The sequence below is a fragment of the Callionymus lyra genome, chromosome 15 (genome assembly GCF_982586985.1).
Source record: "Callionymus lyra chromosome 15, fCalLyr1.hap1.1, whole genome shotgun sequence".
In the NCBI taxonomy this organism is placed as follows: Eukaryota; Metazoa; Chordata; class Actinopteri; order Syngnathiformes; family Callionymidae; genus Callionymus; species Callionymus lyra.
Window position 1 is genome coordinate 23,292,883 of NC_141832.1, and position 17,412 is coordinate 23,310,294.

Sequence of the window (17,412 nt, forward strand, 5' to 3'; positions counted from 1 at the left end):
GCCTGAACAAAAATATACAGCTGACAATAAATTAAAAGAAAAGTAAAACTTGAAAAAATAAAAAAATTATAAAAAGAAAAGAAAATCTGTCATATACCGTGAATTCGAAAAATGTAACTCTTTTATATGAAGGTGGTTTACTATTGTCGTAAACTATTTCTTATTTAGTAATATGGTGGAGCCAACATTTACTGCAGAATTAAATCTGATAAATGTAGCATTCGGTCAACTTTAAAATGTTATATTAATTATTTTATTATTGATTGCAAACACCTGGCGGGATTTATTTCACACGATTCCTTCCTTCATGGCACGATTTTGAGCAGGGACCCTTAGTGACGTCATTCAGGAGTCGCTTCCGTCAGGACCGAGCGAAAGTAGCTAAAGCTTCTGTTAGTTCTTCTGTTTACACAAAAATGCCGAAGGTAAAGAGGAGTAGAAAACCACCACCAGATGGCTGGGAGCTCATTGAGCCAACTCTAGACGAGCTGGATCAGAAAATGAGAGAAGGTGAGTCGGTAAACTGAATCGTTTTACAGCCGACCGCCATCCTGCTAGCAGATGCTAATGCTAGCGCACAATCGGCGTTTGTTTACCTCAGCATGTTTAGTTGAGTTTGTTGTTGCGGTTTGTTAATGGATGTGATCAAATAAGTGATAAGGGTTAGACAATAAATAAACACGTGCTTGCAATTTTTTATTCGTTCGAAGACGACGATTTTGTTGTTGGGTTTTACTCAATTGTGTTGTATTTTCATAGCCGAAACAGACCCACACGAAGGGAAAAGGAAAGTGGAGGCTCTGTGGCCCATTTTCAGACTCCATCACCAGCGCAGCCGCTACATCTACGACCTTTTCTTCAAGAGAAAAGCCATCAGCAGAGGTATGGCCAGTTTCTGTTCAGTGCAGTGTTCTGAACCAGATGTTAAGACGTGTGCTGTCCCACAGAGCTCTATGACTACTGTGTAAAAGAGGGATACGCAGACAAGAACCTGATCGCAAAGTGGAAGAAACAGGGCTACGAAAATCTGTGCTGTCTGCGATGCATCCAGACACGTGACACCAACTTTGGAACCAACTGTATCTGCAGGGTCCCCAAGAGCAAGCTGGAAGTGGTGAGTCTGGCTAATGGTTTTCTCCATATTCTGAGTGTGTTTGTGTTTTCACAAAACTTATTTGAATGTTTTATTACCACTTCAGGGCAAGATCATTGAATGCACCCACTGCGGCTGCAGAGGATGTTCTGGCTGAGAGAGGTTCTTCATCGTTTCAACTTAAAGCTGCCCTCAAGACCTCCAACCATCTTTTTATCCTGTCTTTCATCAGACTGGGCTGCCTTCATCACCAGCCCAGAGGAGAATATAATTTTATGGGCTTTTTTTTTAAAATTACATTTGTTTTTCTTGTAATTTTTGTCCAGATCAGTTCTGAAATTCCATCTTTTGTTAATGTTTTTGTCTTCAATTTCTTGATAGCTGTGAAGGAAATGTGTTCTTTTTCTGATGATTCTAAATAAAATGTGTAAGTTACTTGCCATACAGCCTCTGTTTATCGGAATAAAAGGTACAGCATGTTGAAAGGATAACCATTTTAAAACTGCAACTGAAATAAAAGCTGATCATAGATTTCAAATACAAGAGATACAATTGACTTCAATAATTTAATGTGATGAATATCAATGTTACATTAAAAACCATCTGACATTCAAATCGTGCTTGGGAAAACTGATCGAAACAGCTTCTGTTGGTGGGGGGCAGACAGGAAGCCCCAACATGAACTCAAGCGTGTAGACATGAGAAGCACATGGTAGTATGGCTTTTGAGTTTACATTTTTGATCTTAAAGTTAAAACACCTGTGTTTGAAATCTCACCAATCAGCCCTAACAACATGACTTAACATGACAGTGTTTGGCATTTTCGTGTAATTTCATCAGATGCTACAATATTTAGCTTCTTAAATTAAATTACTGTATAAACTATAAATGACCAAAAGGTGAGATTTGTTCTTCTGGAATGACAAAAGGCAAATTTCTCCACTTTCGTAACTATACAGCAAAGGCCTGAGCCTGCAACATCTCCAAATATCACAAAGGTTCAACCTGGCACAAGACGGTCTCATGCTGACACCACGGCACTCGCATACGACTTTAAGGACAACGGTGAGATTCAACACTGTAACATGAGGTCCTGGACTGGGGCACAGGGTCAGCTCTCCGTACATGCAAACATCATGAGACCAATTCACACATTTTTCATGCAGCATCACATTGAAAGTGCTGCAGGAATGTTAAAACATACTCAATCAAAATCATACGTCAAGATATTGACACACAAAAATAGTGCAGGTGTGAATTTGAAGGCTCACTAACTTTTGCTTCAAGTAGATTTCCTCATCATAGTTAGACAGGGCTAACAGGGCTAGTGTATTGAGCTGCGCAAAATGGCTATACAGCTGCTTTTCAATGCTTGGGGATCTTGTAAGGATATTTAATATGCTACAACTGCAGTTTAAAGGAAGCTAATACAATATTAGCATATGGTCATTAATTTGTACGAGGAAAACAAGTTCCTGTTCATTAAAACTCAATAGGACTTCTGATAATAGAAACAGCGAGGCATCGAGAAACAAAAAACAGCAAACATTCAAAGTTTTAAAAAAAAGGATCTTCGTTGGATGTGATTTGGTCAAAGATCCTCTCAGCTCAAGGTTCATGGATCCGTCATATTTTGTATAAAATACTGCTGGTGTAGTGAAAACTAAAACTGGGTGGCGCTGCGCTGCCCCCAGTGGCAGACTGCAGGTACTGCTGAGTGATCAGCCGACTGAGGTAGAGCAGAATCTGACTGTCGTCGTCGCTCAGTCCAAGCTGCTCCTGCAGGAAGCAGCGGCGGCGACTCTCCACGCCATCTGACCCCTCTGTGCAGTTGATGGGCAGGTGGAGGTGGTGAGTGAAGCTGTGGAGGAACGCTTTGGCAGCCAGCCCACACAAGGTACTCTGGAGGTGGAGGAAGTAGGAGGAGCCACGGCGGATGAAGGTCCGGTGGTCAGCTACGTTGGAGAGCAGTTCACCTTGATATGACGGACAGCGGATGGTCTTCTGGTCAATGTCCAGAATGGAAATGTAGCGACTATAGCGGGACAGTGAGTGGAGCATGCTGGAGCCAACCGGTGATGCCACTCTGAAATACAGACCAACCCCAGATTAGAATAAAAAAATAAAATAAACATTAAGTGATCAACTGGTTTTCCACACAATGCAACGTATACAATAATTACATTATTGACTAAATCAATATACTGTAACTCAGAGGAATCAAATTCCTCCTTTCTATGTCTAACTGTCATTGTTGAGCATCCCTCGTATCTATTGCCATCGGCTTCTCACTAAATTAAAGCAATATCTCTATTTATCGAAGTACAGGTACAATTGTGATAGTGTTATGTTCTGGGAGAATTATTTGGAACAAAGGATTGTGTGTGTGTGTTTGACAGGTTAAGTCAAGTTATGGTGTGGAGAGAGTGTGTGCTTACTTCAATGCATCCAGCATCAAAATCTGTTTAAGGCAGAAGTTTTCAGACCTCCGGGTCACCATGACCCAGAGATAACAATTGAATAATTTAATTAAATAATGTATGTATTGAAAGGTTGAATTCCTTTTTATTAAATCATTTAATTCAATCATTTATATATTGAATGGTTGAACTGTTTTTTTTAAATAAATGAATACCTTTTTGTAAATTATAATATCTACCTGTATCTATCTATGTAAAATTGATTACATTTTTTTCCTATACATTTTGTATTTCTAAATGAAATATTTTTTAATTTGTAGCCTTTTAAATAAATAAAAAAATGTTGGTATAATAGTGCCACCTGAATATACCAAAAGAATATCGAGCTACTTGATTCAACCTTTAGCCAAACATCACGTGACGACGCAGAAGCACTGATGATGATTTCATCACGGCAGATTCTAAAGTTATGGTACTGGCACCTTGTAGAACTGTAGTCAAGGCCACTGCAGCCGAGACCAACGCAGTCATGAACCCAGCGCTAGTCTTCAGAACTCCAAGTCTGGTACAAAGAGTTTGTACCATCTCCATTTCAGACTTTATCATCCATTAGTTTTAGTCATATGAGTTCATCTTGACAACGTGTGACAAAGCGCTCGTCACATAAACATCATCTACTCACTGCCATCAGCTCCTCTTATTTAGAGAATACAAGATCAGGCCCAGAGTTAGTCTGAAGTGAAATATGAGGCGTACCTTTGCAGTCCGATGAGTTTCCATCTCTGCAGGTCGGTCAGGGTGAACGGGCCACTCAGCCAGGCCTGGACTCTCTCCGCACATTTCCCAGGAGCTGGGACAAAAAGGGCCAAGGAGGCGACTAGTCGTCGGACCCGGCCCTCGTCTTCCCCGAGGACCACCAGCGTGCGGCCGCTCATCAGGCTCCACAGCGCCTGTATGGCGAAAGGGTATTGGCGGACGAACCTCAAGGCCCCCTGTCCTGCCTTCTTCTTCTGTCTTAGGGTCAAGACCCCCCCGTACCCTAGAGGTGAAGCTGCCCGATCCGACTCTGTGGACGCGCTCATGGTGCAGTCCGACCCGTCCTCCACTGAGATGCGGGAAACGGCGTCCCCTACAGGCAGCTCCAGCGATGCTATGGGGTTATCGAAGCCAGGAGAGCCCACAGTGTAGTCGTCCTGCAGGGGCAGCAGTGCCTGAGGCTCCTGGTTGACCACCACAGCCTCAGAGGATTTCTGGTTTCGACCCGAGGGATGTGCCGAGTCTTCGAATAGGAAGCCATCTTGTGCCATGCAGCACGCCGTGTCTATCGGAACCAACAAATCGGCGTCGGTTTCGTACATCTCCTCCCGGCTGACCTCCAGCTCCAGCAGAGACATGGGGGTGTGCGCCCCACTGTCGTCGACTCCTGCCGTCTCCACCTCATCGCTCTCAGGGTCCGTGTCATGATTCATACTAGAGTCGGTCCGTTTCCTGATCTCACTACCGAAGCTTCCTTTGGTCTCCTCCGAGCTCTCCTGCGTCTCCAGCGTCAGCGATGATGGCGACGACTCCAGTTGACTCCCCTCCACTCCCAGACTGGCCTCTGATGTCGGGTCAAGAGGTTCCGCAGCATCCAGTAGCAGGTTCTCCGGTGTGAGAACAATAGGCGGGGGATGAAGGAAGATAAAGTTGTCTACGACGTGGTTCACAGCACAGAAAGGCTTCGGTGCTTCTCCTACTCCATCATCGTCATCCTCCTCGCATGGATGCTCGAACAAGAAGTTGGTCACTTCCTGCTTCTTCCGGATAGCTCTGTCCAGGCGACGTGTTTGAAGGTAACACAGTTCCCCCCGAAAGTTCTTCTCAGTGTCCTTCAGGAGGTCCACGGTGGCCTGGTAGAAGGTCTGGTCGCAGAGCTCCCCGAGCGTCTTCAGCCGCTTGTCGAAGCACTTGGCCGACTTGCCCTTGATGAGCTGCGGCGTGTACGACGACCTGCGTTTGAGACTCTCCTCTTCCTCCTCCTCGACCACCGCCTCATGTTCGGCTTCGTTCTCGCTCAGCTGTTCCGCCTCTCCTTTCTCGTGACGGCTGAACGGGTTTGTGATCTTGGCGTATTTCTCCAGAAGCTCCTCGCACTCCCGCAGACACTCGCTCACGCACTTTTGGCAGGTGGCGGCGTGAGGGTCGCGGCGAGGGCGGTGGGGGTAACAGCTGATCTGTCTCAGCAGATCTCTGTGCTCGTAGATGCTCTTCTCCACGTTGGCCAGCTCGTTGGCTTTCTCCACCGCGTGAGGCGAGTACATGTGCGTTGGCCCCGCCCCTCGCTGAAGCCCCTCCTCCTTCTGCAGGACAGAGTGCGTGTACCTAAGGAACAAGAGTGACTTTAGAGAGCAGGTGACAACATTCTTTTTTGTGTTTAAAAACATTGTATTCATTTGCTTAAATATACATCTTTAATGTTAATCATTGAACGTGGACAAACACATGAACGATCTTCCTCTCTCTTTGCGCTTGATGGATCTACTGACTCCTTTAAGAAACATCTTAAGACGTTTTTATTTGTTCAGGCTTTTCCTTGATTTTCTGGAACTCCTGTTGTATTATCAGTTTTATCTTGACCTTTAAAGTATATATTTTATTGAGTATTGTTTTGATTGTTTAAGCGCTTTGTGACCCTGGTCTGGAAAAGCGCTATACAAATAAAAATTACTTACTTACTAACTTACTAAACCTTTTGCTATCTCAGGGTCAAGGTGACCCGGTGGCCCGAAAACAAACATGTTTAAGGTATCCCTTGTGTTTTCTCTGGGTCAAGATGGTGAACCACCTCCACCAGAGACAACACAACGGACATAACAAACACATTTGTTTTCGGCCTTCAGGTCGATTAGACAACACAAGGGTTAACCCAATTATTTTTAATTCATCAGTAAAATTAGGTGGAAATGGTTTTATAGATTAGCCAAAACAATCACAAATATGCCTGTTCAGTTTAAAAAAAAACAACCTTTACAGGTTATTATTATGCAAAAATGTAGTTATCTAATTTTTATATAATCTAACCTATATTTTCAAACTATATATATTTTAGTTTATTAGTTTTTATTTAATATCACATTTCTTTTGCCACTAAAGCTCATTTTCAGGTGTACTCACTCCAGGTCCTGCAGCTTCCTCTGGAGCTCTTTGGCGAAGGCTCTCCTGTTCCCGGTCTTCAGACACTCGGAGGCTTGTGAGAAGCGCCGGGACAGCTCCTGGAACTGCAGCATGATCTTCCTCTCGTCGGCGGAGATGTAGGCCATGCAGAAGGGTCTCACGAAGCCTCTGGCCTCAAGGTCATACAGTGTTAAATGATGGACATAAGCGAAAGCTCCCTCTTTAGAGTCCCCCAACACCACCCTCGAGTCCTCCACGAAGCTGAGCCGTGGGTATCCGCTCCCAGGGGGGTGACCCACGAAGGAGGCCTGGTAGTCCACCGACATAATCCGGAGGGAGAAGTAGTTGAGGTCGAAGGTACCGCAGACTTTGGGGTCTTCGGGGATGGTGAGGAGAGGCTGAGGGCCCACCTGCTCCGAGAACTCGGAGATGAGGATGAAGTCTTTGGTGAACTTGGCGTAGGAGGTCTTGGCCCAAGGGTTCTTGTCGGCCTGCGGGTGAAGCGGGACCGAAAACTCCTCAGGGATGTCCCAGGGGTCGGATGAGGTCTGCCCATAGTCCACGTCTTTTGTGAAAGCCACCACGTCAGGGGAGCCTATCATAATGCTGCTGTGAGAGGAGGCATGAGAAGACAAGCAGCTGTCAGGGACACGAGACACAGAATGGAGGCGGACAAGTCATTGTGTTCCTGTAACATATGGTTGTTAAAGTGTCATCGTGAGGTCTGCACAGCCACAGTCCTCACACCACAGCAGAGACAGGGCGAGCCAGTCTGCTAACAAAAGCAATGATCGAGCATCAACCTCGGGTCACTCACGGATCACCCGAAGATCATCCGGGCATCCGAGCTCTGCTCTGGTCTCGCTTCCAGACGTCCGCCCGCCACCTCGCAACGTTTTCGGATGAGACGCTGCTGCGATAGAAACCCCGACGAGGATCTCTATAGTTCCCATTCTGAGACGGCGGCCATGTTTACCCAGCTGGATGTGTTCTTGTCACGTGACCAATCTTCCACCAAATACAGGAAGTCCAGCCAAATCACGATTAAATTAATATTACTACTGACCTTTGTACCTTAAATGGGTTTGTCCTCCATATTATATTTAATATAGTAATAGTAATAGTAATAATAAAGAATACAACTCGAGTCACCATCTAGTCAGTGACATCTTGATCATGAAAACCCTCTAGTCAGCTCATAAATATCAAACATGTGTCCATAGCGACACTCGTTTAACTAGAAATAAATAACTATTTTACTGAAAATTAAATAATAATAATAATAATAATATGGGTTTGTTTATATTTTTTGCGCTGATGCTCTAAAATGATTGTGTGCACATACAAAAAAGGTACGATATTAAAAACAACCGTTAAAACATTTTACACATTGTATTATTGTATAAAACAATTCAATAAAGTTTTACCTTTTTTTAAAAAAAATATTTTGTATATATATTGGCACTTTTTTTACTACTGTAATGCTAGAATCATTCACTTTTGAGAAAATAATTGTTTTATTTTGCAGTTTATATTCTTTGTTACCAAAAATATATGAAATTTCCCATATTTATTGTTATACTAGAATGCTTAAAAGGTTATAACAAGCGTACTACCTAGTTGCGACATTTTAACAGGGGTACGGCTTTACGACAATTTTAGCGTTTTACGTCAGTCTCTGACAGCGGGCGCGCAGTTTGTGCACAGAGTTCAGTCTATGTAGTTGTTTTATCAAGTTTTATACCCTTTAAATTATGTTTCACGCACCTGGATGTGTTTTCCTCTACTTGAGTGAGTGACGAGCTACTTATAACTGGATGACACTACTTTGGAACGATGTTAGGAGCTAATGCTAGCCGCGTGTAGCACCTCAGGCTAACATGAAGAGGATTCAGGTGAAAGCTGGCAGGAAATGCTTGTTTTGAAGGTTCTAGTGAGATCTCTAGTTCGACTGCAACGACCTCAAGTTCTGCGTAGTTGTTCATACCCGAGTCAGAACCCAGACGGGCAGACGGATATGAACCGAAGCAGGACTCAGATCAAGCGGGTCCTCTGTGTGGCCGAGAAGAATGATGCAGCGAAGGGCATTTCTGCGATCATGTCCAGTGGCTCAGCGAGGAGGGTCAGTGCAAACTTAAGAAAAAAAGTCATCACATGATCTCGAACAGGATTTGTTGTTCATTGTGTCATCGCCTAACCTCTCTTTCTTCCTCAGAGGGAAGGATTATCCAAGTTCAATAAACTCTACGAATATGATTATCATCTCTTTGGCCAGGTAGGTAAACTGTTGATCTTCACATGTGTTCTGTCTTATTTTCATAGTTCTTTCTCCCACTCATTTCCAGAATGTGTCTGTAACAATGACGTCAGTATCTGGACATTTACTTGGCATGGAATTTAAGTCACCTTTTCAAAAATGGTAATGTATGTTACTTTTGAAATTAACATTATATTATATTTGAAAAACAAATTATTCACACTGGAGCATAGTTAATTTACTCATGATGTAATTATAAACAAGTCATCAGTGTTCTTTTTTATTCTACCCTTAGGCACAGTTGTAATCCTGTTCTGTTATTCGATGCTGAGGTGGAGAAGTATTGTCCAGATAACATGATGCAAATTAAGGTTTGTTGATATTATCGAACGGTTATTTTCTTGCTCTGGATATTACTTGTGCCACAAGATATTTCATAATCAATTAAATTGGTCACTTTTAATAATTTTTTAAGTAAAGATTTATATGGTCGCAATATCTATCTATGTTTTGAAATACAATAAATTACTTTATTCTGCTATGTAGCTATTTACCAAAACCTCTGCACTGTAAGACAAAATGGTTTATAGTTAAAACATGTTTTGATAGTTTTGTACAAGTCATTCTTATCATCCTTTAAAACTATGAATTGCATTATTATATCCTATATTTTGTCTCATCTTCTCCTTTTCACCCTCTCTTTCCTCAGCGAACACTAGAGCGGGAGGTGCGGCAGTGCCAGGCCCTGATTATCTGGACTGACTGTGACCGGGAGGGCGAGAACATCGGATTTGAGGTCATAGACGTCTGTAAAGCAGGTAGTTGGAAACGTAGCTAGGAAGTTTAAGTCTTTTAGCGTAAAACGCCATATTCCTTTAAACCTCATGGAGCTCTTGTGTATTTAAGTGAAGTCCAATCTACAAGTGTTCCGGGCAAAATTTTCTGAGATAACTCCGAACTCCATTCGAAGAGCTTGTGAGACTCTGGCAGAACCAGATGTGAATGTCAGTGATGCGGTGGATGTCCGCCAGGAGCTGGATCTGAGGATAGGTAAGACAAGAACATGCATGTCAATTATATGGACAGTGTGTAAACCATTCCGTTAAAATTATTTCTCTTAAAATATATATTTACTTAGTTTTTACTTTAACCCATGTAGGTGCATCCTTTACGAGATTCCAGACTCTAAGGCTCCAAAAGATCTTCCCAACATCTCTAAGTAATCAGCTGATCTCGTACGGAAGCTGTCAGTTTCCCACTCTGGGTTTTGTTGTCGAACGTTTTAAAGCCATCCAGGCCTTCATTCCTGAGACCTTTTACAAAATCAAAGGTACAGTTTGAACCACGAAGACTCACCATTCACATGTGTGTTGAAATCATGAAGTCCTGCTTCTTCTTTGCTGAAATTTTCAGTGATGCACGAGGTGGAAGAAGACTGTGTGGAATTCAGCTGGAAGAGAAATCGCCTTTTTAATCACACGGCCTGTCTGGTGCTTTACCAAATCTGCATGGAGGTTTGTGCCAGTTTGTACATTTTCTATAATTACAGTGTATTCCATCACAATTCTGAGGGGCTAAAAAGTGGAAAAAGAGAAGTGTTTTTATTTGATGGGACAAGCTGGTAATTTTATTTATTATATTAGAAAGTTTTTATTTGATTATGTTTTTTCATTTAAAATTATTTAAAATTATTATTAATTATTCAATTATTTAAAGATCCTAAATATAGGTTTTCTGAGTAAATACATGTTATATTTTGAGTCTAACTAGTTATGTATTGAAAACTATATTCAGAAATTTCTACAGTTTATTAGTCTCACTTTGACCTTGTGAAGGCTGTCTTGTATTTTTTCTTTTGCCAGCCTGTGGATCTGGTTCCTACATTATTTTGTGATTTATGAAATTTTCCATAACTTATAAGTCCAATGATTGACCTCAGAATCCAAGAGCAACCGTTACATCAATCACAAGCAAGCCTAAGAGCAAGTGGAGGCCTCTTCCGTTAGACACTGTGGTAAGAAAATGTTTTTAAGTATCAAACCAAGATGCACTCGTGATATTTGTCACTGAGCTAAAAAAAAGTAAATTCACCAGGAAATGGAGAAACTGGCTTCTAGGAAGCTCAAGATTAGCGCCAAGGACACCATGAAGATTGCAGAAAAGCTCTACACTCAAGGGTGAGCCTGGCACTGATTTGTCTGATATCAACTATGATGTTCATTTTTCACGATCACTTCCCCTTTACTGTACTCAGGTTTATCAGTTACCCTCGTACAGAGACGAACATCTTCCCTGCTTCTCTGGCTCTCGGTCCCCTTGTGGAGGAACAGCGACAAAGCAACGCTTGGGGTACATTTGCCCAGAGAGTACTTGATCAGCCGGGGGGTCCGAGTCCTCGACAGGGCAAGAACTCCGATCAGGCCCATCCCCCAATACATCCCACCAAGTTTACTCAAACACTGCAGGTGGGTCACTTTAAGCCAAATATACAATACTAGATATTGGTCATCACACAACGGTCTACGGAAATATATCTGTAACAATGAATGGTTGAATTTAACATTTCATGTTAGAACTTGGTTTTTGTTTTTTAAACATTGAATCTGTTTTTGAACATTTCTAATAATTCACTTTTGTATTGAAAGGTTGAATTCGTTTTTTTTTTAGTAATTCCTTCATTAATTTCTTCATTTTCTGTGCTGCTTATTCATACTCATTCGCTTATTCCCATTATGAGGGTGGCAGGGGCTAGAGCCTATCCCAGTATCCTAAATCTTTTTTAATACATCAGGTATTTATATATTAATTATTGAATAAAAATATTAAATAAATCAGATTAAACCTTTCATTATAGAAATGATTTAACTATAATAATTCCAACAATAATGAAATGCTTAGAACAACAACAACATTTCCATTAAAACAAATCAAGTTTCAATGTTTTGCGATGTTAGATTCAATATTCTGATATACTTCCGTACAAGTCTATCTACTCTAGGATCTTTTGGACAAAAACCTTTGTCTCGAAACTTAAATCTCTTGTTAATTTAAAAAGGTGACCCCAGACATCTGCGAGAGGCTCTAAACTCTGTTGTTTTCCATTCAGGGAAACGAAGGCCGTGTCTATGAATTCATCGTCCGTCACTTCCTGGCTTGTGTGTCCCAGGATGCTTTGGGACAGGAGACAATTGTAGACATAGACATTGCTAAGGAGAAGTTCTCAGCTTCAGGACTAATGATCATTGCGAGGAACTACTTGGACGTTTATCCGTTCGACAAGTGGAGCACCAAGGTTGTGATCACTGGTGTGAGATTTTGGCAACACTAATTTGAACTCTGAATGACAAATGTTTGTTGTAGGTGATTCCTGTGTACCAGCCTAATTCCCAGTTCCAGCCCTCAGCCATTGAGATGGTGGAAGGACAGACGACTCCGCCACAGCTTCTCACAGAAGCTGACCTCATTTCACTGATGGAGAAACATGGCATAGGTGCGCTCAAACACACACGGTCACAAAGCTGTACTACAATTTAAGAACAAACAAGGGGAAAAAATGTGACGAAAATTTGATTGAAGTTATAAAAGTGAACAACAACAAAAATAACCTCACTGGGACAGCAGGCGGCGACAACTTTCCAGAACTCGCTTGCAAAAACGCAGAGTGACAAGTAAAATGAAACCTGTGTTGTAACAGGCACCGACGCAACACACGCAGACCACATCGAGACAATAAAGAAGCGCATGTACGTGGGTTTAACGCCCGACCAGAGGTTTCTTCCTGGAGAACTTGGAATGGGACTGGTGGAAGGTTCGTACCTTATGGTTCTCTTGGTTGAAAGTCTCTCAGATGATTAACATCCACTTCACCCAATATGAGCAGGTTACAACTCGATGGGCTACGAGATGTCTAAACCAAACCTGCGGGCAGAGTTGGAGGCGGATCTCAAGCAGGTGTCTTTGGGAAGGAAGGACAAACAAAGGGTTTTACAATTTTACATCCAGAAATACAAGTCTGTCTTTATCGAGTCTGTCCGGAAAGCGAAAAAGTAAGCCGTCATTTTTTCTATACTGTTATATACTGGCTCTTCATGAATTGTGCTGATGAGTTTCTTTTTCCTCAGATTGGATGAAGCGCTGACGCCGTATCTGGGCACAGCTCTGGAGATGCCAGAGACTCCCGATGAGGTCATGGAGATGCCTATGCCCGTCAGGAAGTGTCCTTCGTGTGGACAAGACATGGTGCTGAAGAAGAAGAAGGAGGGAAACAGGTGCGAAACTAATATTTCTAAAACAATTTTTCAAACCGCCAATAATCAGGCAGATGTTGAATAAGTGTGTATTAGGTGTGTTCGGAGAAGCCGAGTAGCACTTTGAGTTTCTAAACTGATACCTTCGTGTACTCACGTCCTCTAGTAAGTACCTGTCGTGTGTGGGCTTCCCTGCCTGCAAGACTGCCGTCTGGTTCCCGGATACAGTGCTAGAGGTCAACAGAGACGACAGCGTGTGCTCCAGATGTCGGCCGCATCCAGTTCACATGTGAGTGGTTCAATTCTCTCTCTCTCTCCATTTACATATTCCAGTCTCTGACATTGATTGTGTCTCAGCATCTCACTCCAGTAACATCTCATTTGCTAAATGTCAGATGTATTGAAATATGTGAGTGGGTCAGGAGAGTACGAGTTCGACATAAGTTGCCATTTTAGGTATTTTATTTCATTTATCCAATTTCATTAAATTTTTATTTTATTTATTTTATTCTATTCTACCATCACCACTAAAAATAAACGTGTCTGATATAACATGGGAGAAGAGGAAATGTAATTACCCACCCTTGGTCTGACATTACAGCCGTTATTGTGGTTGTCGTCAACAGTGGGAAAACTTATTCTTATGTGTTTTGTTGCAACTTGTCTTTCCAGCGCTCGCGCAACATCCACCCACATGTTGGTTAACATCTTTAAATTATTAAAGAATCAGAAACTTGTCTAAAATCCTTGTTTACATCAGTGGGAGTTAACCCCTTGACCACCTGCCTCAGTGAAGTCCAAATGTAAGTCGTGCTGAATATCAGCTTCTGTTTCCATGGCAACCCAAGGGAGTCTGAAACAATATCCATGTTTTTCAAACGGTTTTGCTTGGTTGATAAGTGGTTGTCACAGCAACCTGTGCCTCTGGGATTTGAAGGATTTTTTTGTTTGTTGAAATCACCAAAACGGTTTCTTGCCGGCTCTGTCCTCTGCAGGTTGAAGTTCAAGTTCAGCCGTGGAAGCCTTCCCGCTATGATGCCTCTAGAGTTTGTCGGCTGCATTGGTGGTTGTGATGAAACTCTGAGAGAAGTTTTGGACCTGAGGTACCTCCGAGGAGGAGGAGGAGGAGGAGGACAAGGACAAGGACAAGGAAGAGGAGATGACTATCGGCCACCAAGACCAGGTCCGATTGCTCCTTCAGTCCCTCCCCAGCCTCGCCCTCCCCCAGGCGGCGGCGGCGGCAGCTTTCCTGCAGATTCCAGCAATGATCCTATCGTGTGCAACTGTGGCCAGGACGCACTCCTGCTGACGGTGCGTAAAGACGGGCCCAACCAAGGCAGACAGTTTTACAAGTGCAATGCTGGAACTTGCAACTTCTTCTTGTGGGCCGGCGAGCCCGGTCAGCAGGGGGCGCCTCAGAGACATGGTCCTCCGCTGCCCCAGCAGCCACCAAGGCCTTCTATGGGCTTCAGTAACACACCTGGGTTCACTGGTCGGCAGAATGTAGGCTCGGGAGACCAGATAATGTGCAACTGCAACGAGGCCACGGTCACTCGCACGGTCCAGAAGGACGGACCCAACAAGGGAAGGGTGTTCCACACCTGCGGGAAACCAAGAGAGGAGCAGTGTGGGTTCTTCCAGTGGGCTGACGAGAATGTTCCACCTGAAGGTAAGACGCAGCCCTTCATCACTGATTCAACGACACTAATGTTGTGTTTGATGTAACCACCCTCACCTCTCTTACACACAAAGTCAGTGTTGAAAGTGTAAAGCAGCAGTTTAAATGTTCAGAGCCAGAACTGCTGTATGATTAGCTTTAATAAATGTTCATTTATTAGTGGATGCAAGAAAAAACAACTGTGCATCAGAACACACACACTGTGTCTGTTGCTATGGTGTAGAAATAAAGCTCCCACTGTAACCCAAAAAGAGGTGTCAGGCTTCACTGAGACGGGGCACCCCGAGGTTTGTAACTCATCTTTTTAGGCTCTTTTTGACTCCTGTCATTTATATTTTGTTGTTTTATATGTTCTTTTAGTTTAATTAAATTCTTTACATAAAATTAATCAACAACAAACAAACATGTACATGAATTCACAGGAATAAAATAAACTAAAGATTTAAATAAATAAATAAAGGATTGCTTGTACATTTTACGCAATTCTTTTAAAGAATACTAACAGATTGTACATTGAAACACTGAAATCAACATCCTCATGAATGTCCATTTTTTTGCATTTGTATATGCATTTCTCTTCAACTGGATTGTTTTTATCCTAATAACCAATAAATGTTTCATATTTTTGCTATTTGTATCTTAACCTTTGAGAAAGCAAAGTGGTTAGAATTTAATTGGTTATATCTGAAGTGACGACAACATCATCTGAGGAGGACAAAGTGAATAATGAAACATCTAGGGAGGACCTGAATGGTTTAAGTCTGTATTACGACACTAAGTGTGAGTAGAACGGCACTGACGTAAGCACTGTCGTCACTGTTTAGCAAAACGTTTTGTGGTTGTTTTCCACTCAAGAGAAACCCTCAAAATCTGACCTCCAGGCGCCCACTTTCTTTGTGTGTGTTGATGGAGAGAAAACCTTCATCTGTGATGACTCACCCACTGAGACCTTCAGACCCACACTCGCGTCCTCTCTACTGAAGATTATTTTACTACATAGTCTCTGTCTTCCTCGACAGGTAATTCCGTTGGTGGATTCAACTCTTCCGAGGGAAGAGGACAGAAGGGAAGGAAGAAGAACGGAGGACCGGAAAATCCCAGCGCTGCTAAAAAACAACGCAAGTGTGGCATCTGTCACTGTCCTGGACACACAAGGGTCACCTGTCCTCAACGGTGACCAGGTGTTTGAATTTTAATTGTGATATCTGTGAGGTGAACGTGCAAACAGAGTTTTAAGCTGCGTCAGCCAAGTCAAACGGTTTGTTCATCTACTGTTTCAAATAAAATACACACATTTTTGGTTTGTGAATCGACACCACCGTTATCACAAGTACTAAATGTAGGGCCAAAACAGAGTGTTGTTGATTTAAAAACGGTATCCAAGTTTGTGATAATAAATATATTTTAATGCATCGTTTCTGGTTTTTGACGTCAAATAATAATCTGATTGTGTTTGTTTCTTTAAGACATTAGGGAACTTACACATCAGTGATTCGTGATGAATCATTTACATTTTAAATATAAAGTATTAAAATACCTGCGCTCACAAACACCTTGTCTCTAAAAGTACGCATTTTTGGGTCATGCTGGGAGGTCAATTCATTCTGAAAGACTGCCCTCTAGTGGCGAGTGTGCAAAGCTCAATCACAAACTTGGGGGGTAAGTCAGGAGGTGAGTCATTCAACTAAAATGTTGTTTTTTTTAATCGACTTTCATCTTCGGATTCTAAACATGCTGGAGTGCGTATGCTTTGGTCAAACAGAAGGTGTTTGCAGCTGCATGTTATGAAGGTACAGCCATCATTAGCATCCATGACTCCAAAAAAGAAGCCCTTTTCATTTTTGTCAACTTGTCGAGGCTTCAGTGTATTTTTAACTGGCGATGAAGAGCGAGGAACACGCCACAGTTGGTCACAACTTCTATTTTAGTGCTGTGTGAAGAACGAGCCACAACTTTGTTGCAGACGTGTCAGTTAGAGCTGTTTGATGATGATGAGTGAAAGTGAAGATGCTTTTTCTTTTTTTTTTTTCAGCTAGTATCACTTTTATGTTGACTCACGCGTGTCTTGTGAAGTCCAGCTTTGAATCAGCAGGACTGTGAACCAGTTTTCTTTCTTCTCGAGAGGTCTTTGCCATGTAACAAACTTCCAGTTTGTCGCCAAGAATGTATGTTTAAAAACGACATGAAAGGACACATGACATTACAAAAGCACAGAGAGAGCGCTTACCTCCACCGCTTCATAAAAACAGCACACGATGAGTTAACAATCGCATAATAGTTTACACAAAGCTGGATATTTGAAACACTTCTTGTGATGAAGCGACAATGAAAGTAAGTCGTTAGTATTTAAAGAGCGCTTTTCCAGACCAGGGTCACAAAGCGCTTAAACAATCAAAACAATACTCAATAAAAGATATACTAAAACGGTCAAAATAACACTGAGAACAACAGGAGTTCCAGAAAATCAAGGAAAAGCCTGAACAAATAAAAATGTCTTATGTTTCTTGGAGGAGTCAGTACATCCATCACTATATCTGACAACTCTTCTAAAAACAAAGCTTCAG

The 17,412-nt window shown here is 42.3% G+C and overlaps 3 protein-coding genes across 4 annotated transcripts; 2 read left to right on the plus strand and 1 right to left on the minus strand.

Moving 5' to 3' along the window:
- The first annotated feature begins 341 nt into the window (after window positions 1–341).
- On the plus strand, window positions 342–1,535 carry bud31 (BUD31 spliceosome associated protein). Its single transcript, XM_087809130.1, has 4 exons — window positions 342–510; window positions 760–882; window positions 948–1,114; window positions 1,200–1,535. The coding sequence occupies exons 1-4, from the start codon at window positions 417–419 to the stop codon at window positions 1,248–1,250; spliced, it is 435 nt and encodes a 144-aa protein (XP_087665256.1). The 5' UTR covers window positions 342–416; the 3' UTR covers window positions 1,251–1,535.
- A 105-nt stretch (window positions 1,536–1,640) lies between these two features.
- smcr8a (Smith-Magenis syndrome chromosome region, candidate 8a) lies at window positions 1,641–7,694 on the minus strand. 2 transcript variants are annotated; one of them, XM_087809119.1, is made up of 4 exons: window positions 7,484–7,694; window positions 6,667–7,272; window positions 4,270–5,874; window positions 1,641–3,179 (listed from the first exon to the last, which is right to left on the minus strand). In XM_087809119.1, exons 2-4 carry the CDS (start codon window positions 7,266–7,268, stop codon window positions 2,720–2,722), a joined length of 2,667 nt encoding a protein of 888 aa, XP_087665245.1. In that variant the 5' UTR covers window positions 7,269–7,272; window positions 7,484–7,694; the 3' UTR covers window positions 1,641–2,719. The 2 variants fall into 2 exon arrangements, with proteins under 2 accessions (XP_087665245.1, XP_087665244.1); XM_087809118.1 differs by having other exon boundaries at window positions 6,667–7,275.
- Window positions 7,695–8,346: 652 nt separating this feature from the next.
- top3a (DNA topoisomerase III alpha) lies at window positions 8,347–16,267 on the plus strand. The gene is made up of 19 exons (XM_087809117.1): window positions 8,347–8,788; window positions 8,882–8,941; window positions 9,012–9,085; window positions 9,219–9,294; window positions 9,633–9,741; window positions 9,830–9,973; window positions 10,083–10,253; window positions 10,337–10,437; window positions 10,863–10,937; window positions 11,018–11,100; window positions 11,178–11,388; window positions 12,030–12,215; window positions 12,284–12,413; window positions 12,618–12,731; window positions 12,804–12,969; window positions 13,045–13,191; window positions 13,337–13,459; window positions 14,166–14,839; window positions 15,868–16,267. The coding sequence occupies exons 1-19, from the start codon at window positions 8,579–8,581 to the stop codon at window positions 16,023–16,025; spliced, it is 3,012 nt and encodes a 1,003-aa protein (XP_087665243.1). The 5' UTR covers window positions 8,347–8,578; the 3' UTR covers window positions 16,026–16,267.
- Window positions 16,268–17,412: the final 1,145 nt, after the last annotated feature.